This window comes from Thamnophis sirtalis, unplaced genomic scaffold (assembly GCF_051295495.1).
Source record: "Thamnophis sirtalis isolate CommonGarterSnake01/CBP01778 unplaced genomic scaffold, rThaSir2_p1.2 scaffold_2, whole genome shotgun sequence".
Taxonomy (NCBI): domain Eukaryota; kingdom Metazoa; phylum Chordata; class Lepidosauria; order Squamata; family Natricidae; genus Thamnophis; species Thamnophis sirtalis.
The window spans coordinates 90,739,967-90,757,783 of record NW_028261382.1 but is presented as its reverse complement, the minus strand read 5'-3'; the positions used below and the strand labels follow the sequence as shown (position 1 = coordinate 90,757,783).

Sequence of the window (17,817 nt, the reverse complement as noted above, 5' to 3'; positions counted from 1 at the left end):
AAATCTTATTGAAATTTATTGAAAGCTACTAAATTGAAGCCCATCTGGAGTCATCTGAAGCCAGACAGCTTCTAAATTTAAAACTAAGTAAATCTGTGTCGCTATGGTGATTCCTGCCCTGTGCAGAGGTTTTGATTATTTTATTTGTTTATTTTATTTATTTATTTAATAGATTTATAGGCCGCCCAATCCCGGAGCCTCAAAGGTTCCTTCCAACCCCACGACTGTAGTTACCTGGCACTACCAAGATTTCCCCCCTTGATTGTCTCTGATAGATAAGCTCCTTCAAGAACAGCGAACCGATATGGACCAGTTTACTTCTTCCATTTCTGAATCCCCGGTGGATGACCACATGAGCTCTGAAGAAAGTGAAGAGTCGCCGCTCTTTGATGATAAACCTTTCCGTCCATTCCAGGTGAAAACTTTCCCAGCTTCTTCCAAAAGTGAAGGTACGTCAAAACTGTAGTGCTGTACCGTAACTGGCCTGAACCCATCGGAGCCAAGCTACTTAAATAGAATAAACTTGGTCTCAGATTTGTTCTGGACAAGCCTTTTTTTTTGCCAGAGCTTTTCAGAGCAAATTCTGATGAAGAACCACTTGGTGATTGAGATGTTTTTGAGTTTAGCATTCTGGCTTGATTCATGCAAGTTGCCGATTCTCGTAATGATACATATTTGTACTATGTGTAGCTGGCCTTCCCATCTTCGCACCCTAAAACTCATGGTGAGAATTCAGTATTGTCTGCTGATTATGTTATAACAGGGGTGTCAAACTCGCAGCCCACGGCCTGGATGCGTCACACGCTGGCCACCCCCACCCCCAGTTAAGCGAAGGGGGAGAAAGTCGAGCTACGTCACATGACGACGTGACATCACGAGTTTAACGCCTGTGTGCTATGAGTTTATCTATATATGTAAAAGACAAATACCACTCAACACAAAATCTCCAGAACGGTAAAGCCTACAAACTTGAAATTTGGCACGTATGTTCCTCTTGGTTTCTAGGTGCTTGTTAAGAAAGGATTTTTCAAAATGACCATCAGATCATCAGTATTTCCTATACAGTAATTAACACGCTCTGATGCTAAGGAATTCTACTCTCCCTCCCCACTTGAAAAGAACTCTGTTCCAACTGCCAGTTGCCTCACATTCCGTTACCTCAGTTCAAACTGGCAGAGGTTCCACTCCTTCACTCAGAAGTGGTCTGGGGCTCCTTACAGTAGTAAAAGTTAGTACCTCACCAAAATGTCTACGCCTTCCACTGCTTCCGGACTCAAGGCGGCGGGAGCGATATTCCTTAGGTGTTTCAATCACTCAACCCTCCCATCCTAGTCAATGGATTGTAAACCGAATTTCTCCTGCATAGCCCGATCACATAGTTTTGTTGTGAAGCACAGGTATCCAGCTAGTTATAAATATATTTTCCTAGTTTCCTGGGGTTCATAAATTGGGATGGCAGAAAAGAAGTCCGAACCTGAATTTAATCTCTGATGTAAATGTTCTCCAGAATCTAAATCAGAAATCGCACACGAGCCTTTTTTTTTTCTTTTCTCCCCTCCTAATCTCCTTTCTCTCTGCTATTTCTTTTCTGTTCTTTTTGTTCTTGTTTTTTCCCTCCTGCTATAGATTCTCAGCCGGAATTGTACCATCCAGTGAAAAAAGGTTGGTTCTCCCTTGATCCCTTTTAAATGCGCTCTCTTATCATACCCTTCCCCCTTTTGAGTGGATTTTAATCCCTTTTAATTTTGTGTTTCATAACTTCAGCTTCACCTCCCTCCCTCCCTCCTGCCTCTATAACCAAGGTTGCGTTAGCTGCTGTCCCTGATGCCGTAGAAGTCAATTTGGTGGCCCCTGAACTATTTAGAGATCATATGACCACGATAAATGTCATTAGGCTGATGATACATAAGTAATTAAATAGTGATTAGAGCCTTCTGAAGTTTTGAAGCAGCTATTTGGGATCAGATGCCGGCTGAATTGGCTTGGAGCGGATACGTGCAGTTTCAAGATTAAAATGCTGCTTTTATTACAGCCGTGTGTTCTTCCTCCCTTCTTTGCCATGGGGTAAACTTTGTTAGAATGGTGTTTATAAGGAGAATTTAAACAGGGCTGATATTTAGAACTCTTGAAGAGGGGAAAAAAAATCTGTAAGCTATTAGAATTATGTAAATCTATATAAACTAACTTGGAATGAATATGGGCAAAGGTGTGCGAAGCATTAGACCAGTGTTTCTCAACCTTGGCAACTTGAAGATGTCTGGACTTCAACTCCCAGAATTCCCCAGCCAGCATTCGCTGGCTGGGGAATTCTGGGAGTTGAAGTCCAGACATCTTCAAGTTGCCAAGGTTGAGAAACACTGCATTAGACATTATTATATGGGATTATAGAAGTAATGTAGACTCTTGTCAATTTTAGAATAAGGATTGGATGTATTTTTTTCATCTACATCCCAGATATTCTCTCTCTAGCAAAAGAGAATCAGAAGCCATTCTTTTAAATATTTTTCTTTGCTTTTTCTTCTTCTTTGCACTTTTATCTTTCCTTTTTTTCCCTTTGCACTTCTATTTTACTTTTTGCTTCTTTTCTACCTTTTTTCCCCCTTCGCTTGTCTACTTTTCATCTTTTGGAATATTAATAAAAAAGCCTTTTAAAAAAAGCATTAGGTGTTATTGAAAGAATGGGGCTGGGCTTCATGGAGTAAGATTTTCAACCTGTGGGAGAACATGATTAATATGATTTAATACTATTAAAAAGCTCTTCAGGAAGTTCACTGGTATTTGTCAAAATATTTTATACTGTAGATTTAAAAAACAACAACACAGCCTATTAAGGGATCTCTGGAATTAGATATGTGTCAGGCTTCCTCATTCCATTGTTTCGTAGCTCCTGTAATTCCCAAATAGTGAATGAATTATAGCAGCAGTCACCAACTGGTGGTCTGCAAGAAAATTTTGGTGGTCCTCAGAAAAATTATTTGCATTTTTTTATTTTGCACTAAATCAGGGGTCCTAAAATAGCAGTTAGACTTATATATACCGCTTCATAGGGCTTTCAGCCCTCTCTAAGCAGTTTACAGAGTCAGCATATCGCCCCCACAGTCTGGGTCCTCATTTCACCCACCTCGGAAGGATGGAAGGCTGAGTCAACCTTGAGCCGGTGAGATTAGAACCGCTGAACTGCAGATAACAGTCAGCTGAAGTTGCCTGCAGTACTGCACCCTAACCACTGCGCCACCTCGGCCCTGGGCTGGATGTGTGCAATAAATGTTTCTGTTGTTGCAGGGAGTCTCCCCCTTTGGGGTCTTTTTGTGCGGGTCGGAGGGGGCAGAAATTCTGACTTGGGGTCTGCTTTGGCCTCCTGGTGGGGGGCTTTGAGTGAAGGCTGGAGGGAAACGCTGCTGGTGGGAAAGAGCTGGGGCCTTGTTCCAGTGGGACGGCATTATGGCTAACCATCTCAGCCTGCTGAGCCTCCAGGCGCCGGTACCTGGCCTTGCACTCCTGCAGGTCTTCGCTCTGCTTGGGAAGCCTATGCTCATAGTCCTCAGTGAGGTGCTTCTGCTGAGCTTCCTTCTCGGTCAGATCCAATTTGAATTGAGCCAGCTGTTTTGCCAACTCTCTAGCTCCAACAACTGCTTCCTGTTGGGGGCCCTAAGGAGCCCGGGCGGGCAAGCGAGGAGTGGCGAGTAGAAGCTGGCAAGGGCTCAACATGAGTGACATCAAGTTGGCCATTCCCACCTTGCCACATGACCACCTAGCCACACCCACCCAGTCATTAGGCAGATCCTATTAGTGGTCCCTGAATTATACTTACCGTATATACTCGAGTATAGGCCAACCCGAATATAAGCCGAGGCACCTAATTTTACCACAAAAAAACTGGAAAAGTTATTGACTCGAGTATAAGCCTAGGGTGGGAAATGCAGCAGCTACCGGTAATGATGTCCCGTGCAGCCGCGGGAGCGATGTCCCGCCTCCTATGACACACGGCACAGTGATTCCTATCATTGGATCACTGTACCAGAGGAGGTGGGACATCGCTATGTGGCTGCTTGCCATAACAAGGAGGAGGTGGGACATCGTTGCCGAGCGGCAGGAGGGGGAGGAAGGGGAATCGTAAGACAGCCCTGCATTACATTAGAACGTGAGGAGGGGGGATGGTGCGGTGCGCGCTGCGCGGCAAACTGACACAGAGGGAGGGGAAACTCACAGGGGCACTGGGCCATTCACGAGCGTCACCCAGCAGCATGGCCCCGCCCCTTTTTCTCCTCCATTTCGGGCAAAATTTTCACTGACTCGAGTATAAGCCAAGGCGGCTTTTTTCAGCCCAAAAAGTGGGCTGAAAAACTCGGCTTATACTTGAGTATATACGGTAGTACAATTAATATTTGCACAATGTTCACAATAGTGAACGTGTTTGGTACGAAAATGCCGATGTGCAGCCTCCGATTCTTGATGGTGCTGTAAGTGGCCATGTTTTCTTACTTCTTATTGTTCTCGATTTTACTGGATTCTGTTGGAATACCCCATCAGGTGGATGTTTTCATAACAAAAAGTACAACAACGTACCTAGGGAAGAAGTTGAATCTTGAATCTATTAGGATTTGTGTTGCCCGTCAGAAATCACTCAGTTGACTTTCATAGAGAATCTGCCAAGGATAGTTGTTATAGACGTGTTGATTCTAACAGCCACGGATGTCAAAATAGTGGAACCCAGGGCAGCCCTGGGAAATCTATAAGATTAAAAAACAACGGCTCATTACTGTGTTTCCCCGAAAGTAAGACAGGGTCTTACTTCTTTTGATCCCCGAAATGAGCACTTGGCCTTATTTTCGGGGAGGTCTTATTATTTTTGAGGTGCAGAAGGTAGTGCGTGGTCAACTCATGGCTGCTGCTGTGTTGCAATATTTTCAGGGAGGGCTTATTTTAGTGCATGCACTAAAAAGCCCGATGGGGCTTATTATCCAAGGAGGTCTTATTTTCAGGGAAACCAGGTTATTTGGTTTGGGATTAATTAGGAAATACCAAATTATTAAGACAAATGCAGTGTTCTTTTCCTCTGTCTATTTATCTCTTGTAAAAAGTGGAAGCAATTCCATCCCACTGGCTGGTAAATAGCAAGAAGGGTTTTTCCTAGTTTGCTTTAGCTAAAACGGTAGAGCTGTTTCTTCCTTTTCTTTCCCCCCCCCACTTCTGATTTCTTTATAGCTTTCTGCTGTTTCTTTCTTGGCCTGCCTGGTTTTTCTTAAGAGCTTTCCCTCTGAGCACCAGCCCAATTAAGGCTGGTGAGCTAGTCTAATGGTACCCATTTAGAGTCTTTATGCAGTCTTTATGCAGATAAAGCATAAAGCTGAATGCTGAGGATTGATTGTTGGTTGATGGCCTAGGAGGTGTTTTCCTTTTTTTTTTTTTTGGAAGCTTTGACTTTGGGGGGTGGGGTGGGAGGGGGAATGTGGTTTATGGCAGCCTTGGAAAGCAAGCTGGGCAATTCCGAATATGTTTGGAATCCGAAGGAGTGTTTGTAAAGACTTCAGAGAGATTTCAAAGGGATAAGCAGTAGAAGCAGATGTCCTTGAGTCTGCTTTGGCACTTTAAAATAATTAAAAAGAACGGGGGGGGGGGGGGAGGGGGAGATGCTTCCAAAGACAGTGTTATGTCTAATAGACACTGATTGATTGATTCCTTCGATCTGTGTTGACTCCTGAAACTGCCTGGAGAAAGAAACACACACACACACACAGACACAAGTGTGTGTGTGTGTACAAAGACTCCGCATTAGATGGAGCAAGACTTTGATATTCAGGACTGTGAAAATCTGGGATGATTTGAAGATAGCACCAACTACTTCTGCTATTAATCTTGAATTAATTGTGGAGGTTTGGTTCCTCCATAACCACATATAAAGTAGCTTCTTCTTTTCCTCCTCCTCCTCCTCCTCCTCCTCCTCCTCCTCCTCCTCCTCCTCCTCTTCTTCTTCTTCTTCCATCATATCTGTCATCGGACATTTCCAATCATGTCGGCAATCCTATTTTTATCAACAGCTGCACGAAAAAGTGCTGCCAAGCTTTGTCCAAACCAGTGGAGAAATATAAAGCTTCAGTGGTGCTTAATTGACTGATACCTGGAAAGTTTCAGAAGAAAAGAGAACCTTTAATTCAAATACAAATGCTGGTTTTGGGGGCACTCAGGAAACAGTCAGGCTCGGGAAGGGTTTTGTGGCTCCCGGTGTTTTCTTCTCTGTGGGAAACGGGTCCAAATGGCTCTTTTGAGTGTTTAAAATTGCCGACCCCTGAGTTAAACCTTCACATGTGGATCTGATCTTTTGCTCCTGACAGTCACCATAAGACCGTGACTGAATTTACGACTTTTTTTTTGCTCTGATGGGTTAAGCAAACATGGCGGTTGTTAAGTGAACACAGCAGTTGTTAAGCAAATCCATTTTATCCAAGGGGTGTTTTTTTTTTTTTGCCAGACACCAGAAATAAATGCCAGAAACAGGCAAAAACGTCAAAAACCGTAGTCACGTCAAATGGCAAAGGAGGCAAGCTGTTTGCCTAAAATGCATTTCATGTGACCAGGAGGTTTGCAGTGGTTGGAAGTTTGAAATCAGGACATACCGTATTTTTCAGAGTATAAGATGCACCGGTGTATAAGAGGCACCAAGGTTTTGAAGGGGCAAATTTAAAAAAAAAAAGGGTTTTGCACTCTACAAACCTTCCCAAAATGGCCCGTTTTTCACAAAAACAGGCCCCTTCCCCCCCCCAAAAGGCATGAATAGCCTTTAGGTGGCTTGCAGAGTGCTCCTGAGGGATGGGGCCCCCCAAAACGGGCAAAAAACAGCCCGTTTTCCACTCATTTCTGCCCTCCCCAGCCCCTAGGAGCACTCGGAAAGCCTCCTAAAGGCTCCGCACGGCCATTTTGGTGAAGGGGCGGGGCTTCGGGAGGCAAAAAATGCTGTATTCAGTGTATAAGACGCACCCAGATTTTCAGCCTCTTTTTTGAGGGAAAAAGGTGCGTCTTATACTCCGAAAAATATGGTAAACACCTTTTGAGGGATCCTTTGTAACTTCAAACAGTTGCTAAGGGACTGGTTGTACGGTTGCTAAGGTCATAAAGCGAGGACTACCTGCGTTTTGGTTCCATCAACGAGTTACACCTAGAGGAGAAAGTACAGCTTCCACAGAAAAATCATTTTGGACTGTTGTTGCTAGTTAGTAAGAAGCGACACGTATCCTTGAACCTTCTGAGTCGCCTCCATTTTCATCGTGTAATCTGGTCAACAATCCCCTCACCATTGTCCATTCCGTTCTTCTAGTCCAGGGGTCAGCAACCTGCGGCTCTGGAGCGACATGTGGCTCTTTCATTCCTCTGCTGCAGCTCCCTGTCGCCAGTCGGCCCCACAATTGATAGGGCTCTCGGTTAGGACAGGTAGAGGAAGAAGGATGCCACACTAGGAGCAGACTCTATGGTGGGGGAACCGGACTTCCGGTCAGCAGAGGAAAAAGGACGCCGTGCTAGGAGACTCTATGGTGGGGAACTGGTTAGCTCCAGAATTGAATGGGGGGTTTCCGTTTAGGACCTTTGTGGCTCTTTGAGTGTTTAAGGTTGCCGACCCTTGCTCTAGTCTTAACATTTGGCATCCCTGTGACATGCGCATTAAGAAAACGAAACTTGCTATTCATGTAGTTGCATAGACAAAAATGATTTTATTTTTTTTGCTGTGTCTGGATCTCGTGTTCATTTATTTATGTCACGCCTAATTTCTTTCCGTGCAGGGTCTGGCCTGGTGGATCTGGACGGGCTGATCGGAGCAGAAGAGAAAGTGATCAACAGCAAGAGCAAGCTGGATGAGAACGTGGTAGGCCCCCTTTGCACGGAAATTTGCACGAGAAAACTTGTGCCTGCAACACCAAGCTTTCTCAGCTTTGGGGGATTTTGCTAAGCGCATGAAATTGTCAAGCGGGCATCAGAAAGTTCCCCTGAAGATAACTAGCAGATGTAGCAATCGCTGGCGGACCGCCCTAGTAAAGCAAAGTATTATGGCTCCTGCTGTTGTTAGCGCCTCGTAAAATTCTCTTCTCTTGTGATTCTTTTCAGGTGATTGATGAGACGCTCGATGTGAAGGAATTGATTTTCAATCCTGAGCGAGTTGGGGCATTGGGGGATGACATTCCGGTATGTCTTATCGCCATCAATATAGATTTACTGCTAGAGCCAGGGCGTCAAACTCAAGGCCCGCAGGCCAGAACAGGTCCGTGGGGTGCTTAGATTTGGCCCACCCTGAAAACTGTGAAGGACACGGCCCTTCCGAGGCAGGCAATTCCTCAAAGAGCCATTTATTTGGGACATATCAAATTGGTATGATCCTGGTGAAAAACTGGCTCTAAGTAGTCCCTGGTTTTTCACCCAATTAAAAGTCAAACTTTCAAACAAACACACACACACACACACGAATCTCCAGTCACATGGTCCAATCAGCATATAGTCCACTTGCTAGATGACCCCAGTCTCCTCCTTCTGAACACCTGCGGGAATGTCCTTGGTTCCCAGGGGAAGGAATTTTATTTAGGCTACAATGCTCCAGCTATCTCTACATCTCCCCCCTGTCTCCTTCGCTCCAGGCTGTGTGAGCCCTGAAGTAATGAGAAGAGAAAACCTCCCTAGGAAATTACAAAAAGGAAAAAAAGTTCAGCCAACTTCAGGGTTGACAACATGTTGATTTGGCCTTGGTTCTCAGGAGACTTAATCGTTGTTTTGTCTGGCATGTTGGAGGAAAACATTCTACGTTCCATAAGTCCCCCTCGCCCCCCCCCCCCAAAAATAGGGCAACTAAGAAACGAAGCAAGAAAAATACGGCTTCAGCTAGAGTCGTTTCGAGAGTTGACACCCTTTTTCTCCAGAAGGATATTGGATGTTGTAAAGCACTTACAACAGTTGAATAGAATTGAATAACAGAGTTGGAAGGGGGACATTGGAGGTCTTCTAGTCCAACCCCCTGCTCAGGCAGGAAATCCTACACCACGTCAGACAAATGGTTGTCCAGTCTCTTCTTAAAAACATCCAGTGTTGGATCATCCACAACTTCTGGAGGCAAGTTGTTCCATTGATTAATTGTTCTCACTGTCAGGAAATTTCTCCTTAGTTCTAAGTTGCTTCTAAGTTCATTTAGTGACTGTTTGAACGGCACTGAAAAAAGGGGACTTATGACCATTTTTCACACTTACAACCGTGGCCGCATCCCCACGGTCACGTAATCAAAATTTGGATGCTTGGCAACTGGTTCATATTTACGATGGTTGCAGTGGCCTGTGGTCCCCTCTGGGGGACCTTCCGACAAGCAAAATCAGTGGGGGTGGGGGGGAACAGATTCACTGAACAACTGTGTTACTAATCTAACAACCTAGAAATAAGGAGGAATTTTCTGACAGTGAGAACCATTCAACCGATGGAACGGAAGTTGCCTTCAGTAGTTGTGGGAGCTTCATCACTGGAGGCCTTTAAGAAGAGATTGGACTGCCATCTGACAAAAATGGTGTAGGGTCTCTTGCTTGGGTGGGGGTTGGTCAAGACGGAGCTGGGGAAGACAGCTCACATGCCATTAGAGAGAGCACCGTGTGCCACCTCTGGCACATGTAGGATCCTACGGACACACAGGTGTAGGGTCTCCTGCTTGGGCGGGGTGGGGGGGGTGGGGGTTGAAGTAGGTGACCTACAAGGTCCCTTCCAACTCTTGTCAATCTGTTAAACTGCAGTGCTTCACTTAACCCATGTGGCAAGAAAAGTCGTCACATGGGGCAAAACTCACTTAGCAACATAGATTTTGGGTTCAGTTGTGGCGTGTAAGCTGAGGACTACCTGGATTGAGTGGTGCAATTCTCTCAGAGCAGGAATATCACATGTTTCTTGCAGTACTGGAACAGGGCTTCTCATGCGTGTCTGCCCTTGTCGGTTTTCCATGCTTCAACCTTTCCCTGTTAACTTCTCCCTCCTGCAGAAAACGGACCGTTCTATGCGCGACGACTTCAGCTTCAGCAGCAGCGCTCTCATCGGCCTTCTGGTGATAGCGGTTGCCATAGCTACGGTCATAGTCATCAGCTTGGTGATGCTGAGGAAGAGGCAGTATGGAACCATCAGCCATGGGATTGTAGAGGTGAGAAGGGCCTGGAGATGCATCCCGTAAACCCGGACGTAGAGCAGAGCAAGGCTAGGGGAGAAAACCAGTAGAATCATTGCTGGAGAATTATATGATTCAAGGCACTTCTTTCCAAACTGGGACGTGGAAATGAATTTTCAACATGAAACCCCTAAGACTTATTCTGACCTAGGCAGAATCCTTGTCCCGACAAAACCCCTTTTATTAAACGAATGTGAATTCCTCTCCTTCACATTCAGCAAAGGCCTGGCAAACAGTCTTTCAAAGGAATATTTATGACTACAGACCTTATCTACCTTGGAAAGCTGCCATGCCAATATTGTCCAAATGAGGTGCTGTGCAAGGAAAGACAGCACAGAGTCTCTGAGATTCATGGAGAAATCTTCACATTTCCCAAATGAATCTAACAACCAACCAAACAAATTGTTTCCTGCAAAAGTCCCCTCCCCTTTCGCTCCTCTTTTATTTCCTATGGGAGGGGCCAATCACCTTCCACCTGTGACTTTACTCCCAAGTTGACCCTGATTTCTGAGTTGTTCTTTTCTTCTGGCAACCCTGCGCATGCGCACACTGGGAACAGGCTCCAGCTGTTCCTCTGCCTCACTGCTTTCTAGCTCCGAAGGCAGCTGAGAATTGCCAGATGGCCTTGGCCCCATCTCTGCCTCCAATGCAGAGCTTTCATCCAAGCCTTCCCCAGCCTCCAGGACTGGCCCATGCTTCTCCCCAACTTCATTATTGTCCGACTCTGCTGCCAGCTCTGCAAGAATATTTTGGTTCACGCACACGGACCCTGTTGGAAACTCTGAGCAACAGGAGTCAGTCTAGAAATGTGATGAATCCCTGCTATGAGTCATTTCTTTAATTTGTGTAGCATCCGCATGGAAAAGATGGTAAAGCAGCATTAGGGTTCTACTTCCTTTTGGGTTATGGATGCTAAAGCTCTTGCGAGTTAATCTCCAAAATCTGGTGTGGTTGGTTGTTTTTCTTGGAGATGTTTCATTACACAACTAGGTGTTCTGACCCCCCTCGTCCCACACCAAAGCACACTCCGAGCCAAAGATAAGTTACCGCATTTAATTAACAGACAGACAGGTCCTTGGCAGCAAACCGGCACAGATAAGCCGGGGCAGCAATCCAGCACAGATAAGGCTTGGCAGCAATCCAGCCTGCCAAGCTCACAATCATGTTCTCCGACATTAGTTCTTGCTTTGACTTCTGCAAGAGGGGCGTGTGCACAAGCAGTCCTTTTATAGTCTGGAGAGGAGCCTAATGACCACCAGCTCAGTGCAATTATCTCCTGTAACTGCGCAACTGTTCCTGACGCCTATTAGCTCTTCGGTGCCGAGCATCCAGGAACAACTCACTGCTGGCATCCGGCTCACTCTCCCTTGTCTCCTCCCCACTGGTCCAAGGCTCAGGTGCCTCCTGGTGGCCAACCAGCCTCTCTGTGCCCTGCTCGGAGTCGGAACCCTGTCCAGGGTCCTCCAGAGCCGACTCATAGACCCCTCGCTGTCGGAGTCTGGCGGCAGTTCCAACGGCTCCTGCTGGGCCACAACAACTAGGGTAGTGCTCTGAAGACGTTAACTAGTTGGCAAGATAATCACAGAGAGCATCAAGGGCTCTACAACCCTGAGCTACAAATAATTCTCTTGTATTGATACCATTGCAAAGACTCTTTGTTACTCAAAATAATCTCTTGGCTAACTGATAGCATCTTCTTCTTCTTCTTTTTGTCCCCATAAAGGTTGACCCAATGTTAACTCCAGAGGAAAGGCATCTGAACAAGATGCAGAATCATGGCTATGAGAACCCAACATACAAATATCTGGAGCAGATGCAGATTTAAAGGGTGTTGAAACGGTTGCATCCCTGACCAGCAGATGTTTAGGGGAGAAAGGGCCAAAATAGTCCATTGTTTTGGATCAACTACTGACCAACTGTCACTTGAAGAGGACTTCACCTTACACATTCAGAGTTCCTGGGTCATTTAAGACTTAAATTACTACTGTAGAATTTCAATTTCCATTCTTTTCAAATGGGCGAGGAAATGATAATATAACAATATATGATATATAAAGCGTAAAATGGGAAAAATGGATCTATTGCAGATATTTGAGATGTAATTTTTTTCCTTTTTTTTTTTTAAGAAACCTAATCTAATGAGAAATCCCAATGCTGTTGTATTGTCTAATATACAAGCTCTCAATATACATGAGAAATACTGTTTTATTTCTTGATTCTCTGCTTGCATATTCCCAGGGTATTTGTACCCAAACACATTGTATAAAGAAATAATTTAGTGGCTCTTCGGTCATTTTGGCTTGCAGGGCTGCAAGATTCCTTCCTTCCTTCCTTCCTTCCTTCCTTCCTTCCTTCCTTCCTTCCTTCCTTCCTTCCTTCCTTCCTTCCTTCCTTCCTTCCTCCCTTCCTCCCTTCCTCCCTTCCTCCCTCCCTCCCTCCTTACTTCTTTTCCACCCATTGGGATTTTGGAGAAAACAAACTTCATAAACATTATGGAAAACTTTAATACATTCTTCGATGCCAGTGACCTGTACAAATTCTGCTGCTGTGTGGCTTGGTTCCCCCCCATCCAAAATCTAGACCCCCCTCTAAAGACGAGGCGGGGAACTGCTCTCTCGTTTTAGAATCTTCGTAGTGGGATTATTGGGTCAGGATTTGAGCAGATTAGGATGGCGCACCTGCCTTGCTTTCGGAATCCAGTCCTCGCTGTAGAGTTGGAAGCTTTGACGTTGGGATTCAGCCCTTCCCTCCCAGCATAACTTCTCCTTTTTAGCCTTGCCTAATGTAAGCAAATCTTTCTTGTTAATGTGTGTCCCCCCCCCTCCTCCTCCTCCTCCTCCATTCAGGGTAACTCATGATCATTAGAGGTTCGGAAGGCCGATGGGTCTTCCTGAGGAAGTTGGCTGAGGCTGATGAGTGCATTTAAAGAGAGCCACTGTCCTGCCTTGAACAAAAAGGAGAAGCGAAAGAAGAATGGACCCACAACGCTGCTCGCCATTGCGCACAGCGTTATGCACCCGCATGGAAACACGGTTTGAGAAACAAGAGGGAAGGAATCGCCGGGCACTGATGTGTCAAAAGAATTGCTCCATTAACCATCATGTCTTTGTAATAATGCTTGTATAGTTGGTGTTAATCCTCACAGCGGTTTTTTTTTTTTTTAAGAAAAATTCTCGAGGTTCTGATAAACCTGTGTTGTAATTTTTCCCCCCACTCTTTTTTTTTTGTACATTTTCTTTTTCACTTCCAAACCCACCCACCCCACCCCGGTATAATTTCTCTTCCCACTATGCACAGATTTACTTAACCTGCAAAATTCCCTGGTGTGGTCTGTGGGGAATGTAGACAAAGTTGGAAACTCATCAATAAACTCCTTTAACTTCCAGTTTCTGATTCCGGTATCTATCCCTGTGTGCCTTTAGTGTCACTCGTGTTCAAACTGGAGTTCCAGGAAGTCCTTCACTTTCCCTTTCCCCTGAAACTCAAGGACAATGGCAAGTTTTCTTGGGCTCTTTTTATCCTGAGTCTGTCTGTCTGTCTGTCTGTCTGTCTGTCTCTCTCTCTCTCTCTCTCTCTCTCTCTCTCTCTCTCTCCTTCCTTTTGTCTCTCTGTCTCTTTTTTCTTTTTTTCTTTCATCTCTCACTCTTTTTCTTTCTTTTTTCTTTTATTTATTTCTTCCTTTCTTTCTCTTTCTCTCTCTCTCTGTGTCTTTCTGTCTGTATGTCTCTGTCTCTTTTTCTCTGTCTTTCTGTCTCTCTGTGTCTGTCTCTTTCTCTGTCTCTTTCTGTCTCTGTGTGTGTCTCTCTGTATCTGTGTCTTTCTGCCTCTCTCTCTCTGTTTCTTTGACTCTGTCTCTCTCTAATGTTAAGCTTCATTATTAGCTCAAACAAACATATTTAAAAGCATAACGAAAAGGATGGCTTACCAAGCAAGACGATACTCAGATCTCTTACAAGCTTACTCTTGGGATCTTTAAGGATAGCAAAGATCACTCAAAAGGGTACCACTTCTTGCTAAAGTGAAATGAATGTTTGTTTTGCTGCAGGGAGTCTCCCCCTTTGGGGTGTTTTTGTGCAGGTCAGAGGGAGACAGAAATTCTGACTTGGAGTCTGCTTCGGCCTCATGGTGCAGGGCTTTGGGTGAAGGCTGGAGGGAAGTGCTGCTGGTGACAAAGAGATGGAGGGCCTTGTTCCAGTGGGACAGCATCATGTCATGGAACTGGCTGACCATCTCAGCCCGTTGAGCCTCCAGGCGCCGGTACCTGGCCTTGCATTCCCGCAGATCTTCCCTCTGCTTGGAAAGCCTATGCTTGTAGTCCTCCGTGAGGTGCTTCTACTGAGCCTCCTCTTGTCAGATCTCATTTGAACTGAGCCAGCTGTTTTGCCAACTCACTCTCTTTTTAGCTGCTTAGTTTCAACAACTGCTTCCTGCTGGGGCTCTAAGGAGCCTGGGCTGGCATACAATGAGTGGTTGGGAGGGGAGGGGCGAGTAGAGGCTGGCGAGGCGCCCCTCGACATGAGTGACATCCAGTTGGCCATGCCCACCCAGTCACATGACCACCTAGCCACACCCACCCAGCTAGTCATTAGGCAGATCATATTAGTGGTCCGTTGGATTTAAAATTATGAATTTGGTGGTCCCTGAGGTCCGAAAGGTTGGAGACCCCCTGATCTGGGTGACTGGTGGACTTGATTGGCCATTAGGAGAACAGACTATTTGAGGTGATCCAGGAGGGCACTTCTTACATCCTTATCCTCTTGAAAAACTCAAGCAAGCAAATGCAAAGCCATATATTTAGTGAACAACATGCCTCACTGCAGAACTTTCTAAAGGTTCCGAAGAGCCCGAGGGCAAAATAACACACTTAAGAGCTCCCCATCCTGTGTGAGCATCGGTCTATTGATTTCTGTCCTTGAAAACTACCAACATTTGGGGTGGGGAAATGGGTCTCTGAAATGCCAAAAACAACGAATCGGGTAGGTAACCATAGAGATCTTTGCGTCAGTCCCATCTTGAATGGATGCAATAATATTTGCACAGGCAAATATTGTTTGGCAAACAGAGCATAGCAGGGGACAAATAACTCTGAAGTTCCTGCGGACAAGCCTTTTAATGTACCAGAAAGGGCTGAGATGAACATTCTTGCTCGACGTCTGGAATGTGATGTGCGGGGGGATGTCCTGTCTCGAATCTGCTACCTGTTGCCACCACCAGATCTACTTTTTCCTCTCTATTGATGCCTCACATTGGAATGCTTGATATGGATAAAAAAGTAAGGTTCCTAAAAGCTAAAGGTTCCCCCCACACATATGTGCTAGTTGTTCCCGACTCTAGGGGGCGGTGCTCATCTCCGTTTCAAAGCCAAAGAGCCAGTGTTGACCAAAGATGCCTCTGTAGTCATGTGGCCGGAATGACTAAATGCCGAAGGCGCATGGAACACTGTTACCTTCCCACCAAAGGTGGTCCCTGTTTTTCTACTTGCATTTTTACCTGCTTTCGAACTGCTAGGTTGGCAGAAGCTGGTACAAGTAACGGGAGCTCACTCCGTTATGCAGCATTAGGGATTTGAACCGCCGAACCGCCGACCTTTCTGATCGACAAGCTCAGCGTCTTAGCCACTGAGCCACCACGCCCCTTGATTGATGCGGATGCAAGCCACATAATTTGCCCGACATAATGTCCCTTCTGCCTTGGTAGGACTGATTTGATTTGATTTGATTGGCTGCCCATCTCCTTTTCAGATGACTTAGTGGCCAAGCTAGTAAGACCACGAAGAATAACTGCTTCTAATCACAGTAAAGATTACAATTAAGAAGATGGAGAGGAAGGATGCCAGGGTAGATGGGGGTCTTCTCTTAATACATCAACCACCCCTGAAATCTAGGGAAAGCTTCCTTTGTTGCCATCTGAAGGTTTTGAAGAATTTGAAAGGAAACAGGATCTATGGAAAGCTTCAAAGAACCAACACTGGATGGGACCAATGGAAGAGCTGGCATCGGGTTCTGACAAAAGCTGGGAAGCATGGAAGTTGTTGAATAGACTGTGCACAGGTACAATAAGTGTTCTGACCTGGGTTTCCCAAGAGCATGAAGCAAATTCCTTGTCCCGACAAAAAACCCTTTTATTAATTATCTGAATTCTGCTCATTCACATCCAGCAAAGTCTTTCTAGGGAGGATTTACAGTCACAGACCTTATCTGGCTTGGAGAGCTGACAGGCCGATATCTGCAAAACTTGGCAAGGAGTCTTGGAGAGTCATGAACCAATTAAGCGAACTAATAGTCTCCTGCAAACTCCACTCCCCTTTCACTCCTCTTTTATTTCCTCTGGGAGGGGCCATTCACCGTCCACCTGTGGCCTTACTCCCAAGTCGACCCCTGTTCTTTACTTGTTCCCTTTATCTGGCAACTCTGCGCATGCGCACACTGGGAACAGGCTCCAGCTGTTCATCTGCCTCACTGATATTTGACTCTGAAGGCAGCTGATAACTGGCATACGGCTCTGGCCCCCTCTCTGCCTCTGACACAGAGCCCTCATCAGAGCCTTCTGATTGGTCCATCTTCCTCCAAAACCTCCTCACTGTTTGAATCTGCTGCCAGCCCCTCTGGCTGCTGACAGCCACAACAGTAAGATCCAGAGACACCCTGAACAAATGGGACTATCCGGTGGCTTCTTTTCTTTGAGATTGTGGTGACATGCAGACAATAACACATATGTATCCCTGTCCTTTGTGTACCGATCAGTGTACACCTGAGGACGTCATGGTAGCACGACAGAACACAATTAATGTTACTAGTTTCTGGGCCAGTTCTGTTTACTTTGTACATATTTTCATCCTATATTTTATATTTTGATTTTTTGCCATGTAGTATGCCTTGTTTTTCATTGTGACGTTTCTGACACAAAATAAACAATCTGCAATCTACACATTTGAAGCTTGCTCCCACAGTCCCTTTGAGGTTGAAAGCTGGCTTGGTTTGAACCCAAGCCAACAATTTTCCTCTCTATTCTCATTTTCCCTGAATTTCAAACTGCCGGCTTATTTCTTTGTTGCCTTGATATATCTAAAGGGTTTTGAAGCAGTGCTGGAGGCAACCTGGCCTCAAACCAAAGAAATCACCAGACATCGGAAGAAATTATAATCCACTCGATCAATGCAACAATTTCCCTAAAGAATAAAATTCTAATTTTGTGCCTCTAGGCTTTGTGTTTCTAGAAACCTTTCACCCTTTTTCAACTTTAAAAAAAAAATTGTTTTGGCAATTATCCTGCATTGCAAATGATGTTTCCCTCCCAAGAAAGCTTACTTTATGAATTTAATCAAACTCCTCCAAGCAGCTTCAAAGCATGGAATGGTCTAAAGGGATTCTGTTTTTTCGGCGGGTGGTAATTGTGGATCAGACCTAAAACAGAAAGATAGACAGGGGAACGTAGATTTTTCTGCATCTCTTTTTTCTATTATTCATTGCTTGACAACAGGAAAGCAGAGTAACCAACTTGATGATTAAGGAGATAGAAATAATTGCATTTGTAAAATGCCAAGATCCAAGTTGAATCTCTCAAATCGATTAGATAAATATTTGTGGGAGGAGGAAATCACCAGGGTTGAATGCCTATATGGAAATAAAATTCGACTGTTGTGTCCC

The 17,817-nt window shown here is 45.2% G+C and overlaps 1 protein-coding gene across 1 annotated transcript in view; it reads left to right on the top strand.

Moving 5' to 3' along the window:
* Positions 1 to 13,556, top strand: part of APLP2 (amyloid beta precursor like protein 2) — a 67,696-nt gene extending 54,140 nt beyond the window's left edge. The window contains 6 exon segments of the mRNA XM_087706359.1: positions 276 to 449; positions 1,627 to 1,662; positions 7,773 to 7,855; positions 8,095 to 8,172; positions 9,992 to 10,147; positions 11,895 to 13,556. Coding sequence (XP_087562485.1) covers positions 276 to 449; positions 1,627 to 1,662; positions 7,773 to 7,855; positions 8,095 to 8,172; positions 9,992 to 10,147; positions 11,895 to 11,996 — 629 coding nt within the window. The 3' untranslated portion in view covers positions 11,997 to 13,556.
* The last annotated feature ends 4,261 nt before the right edge of the window (positions 13,557 to 17,817 follow it).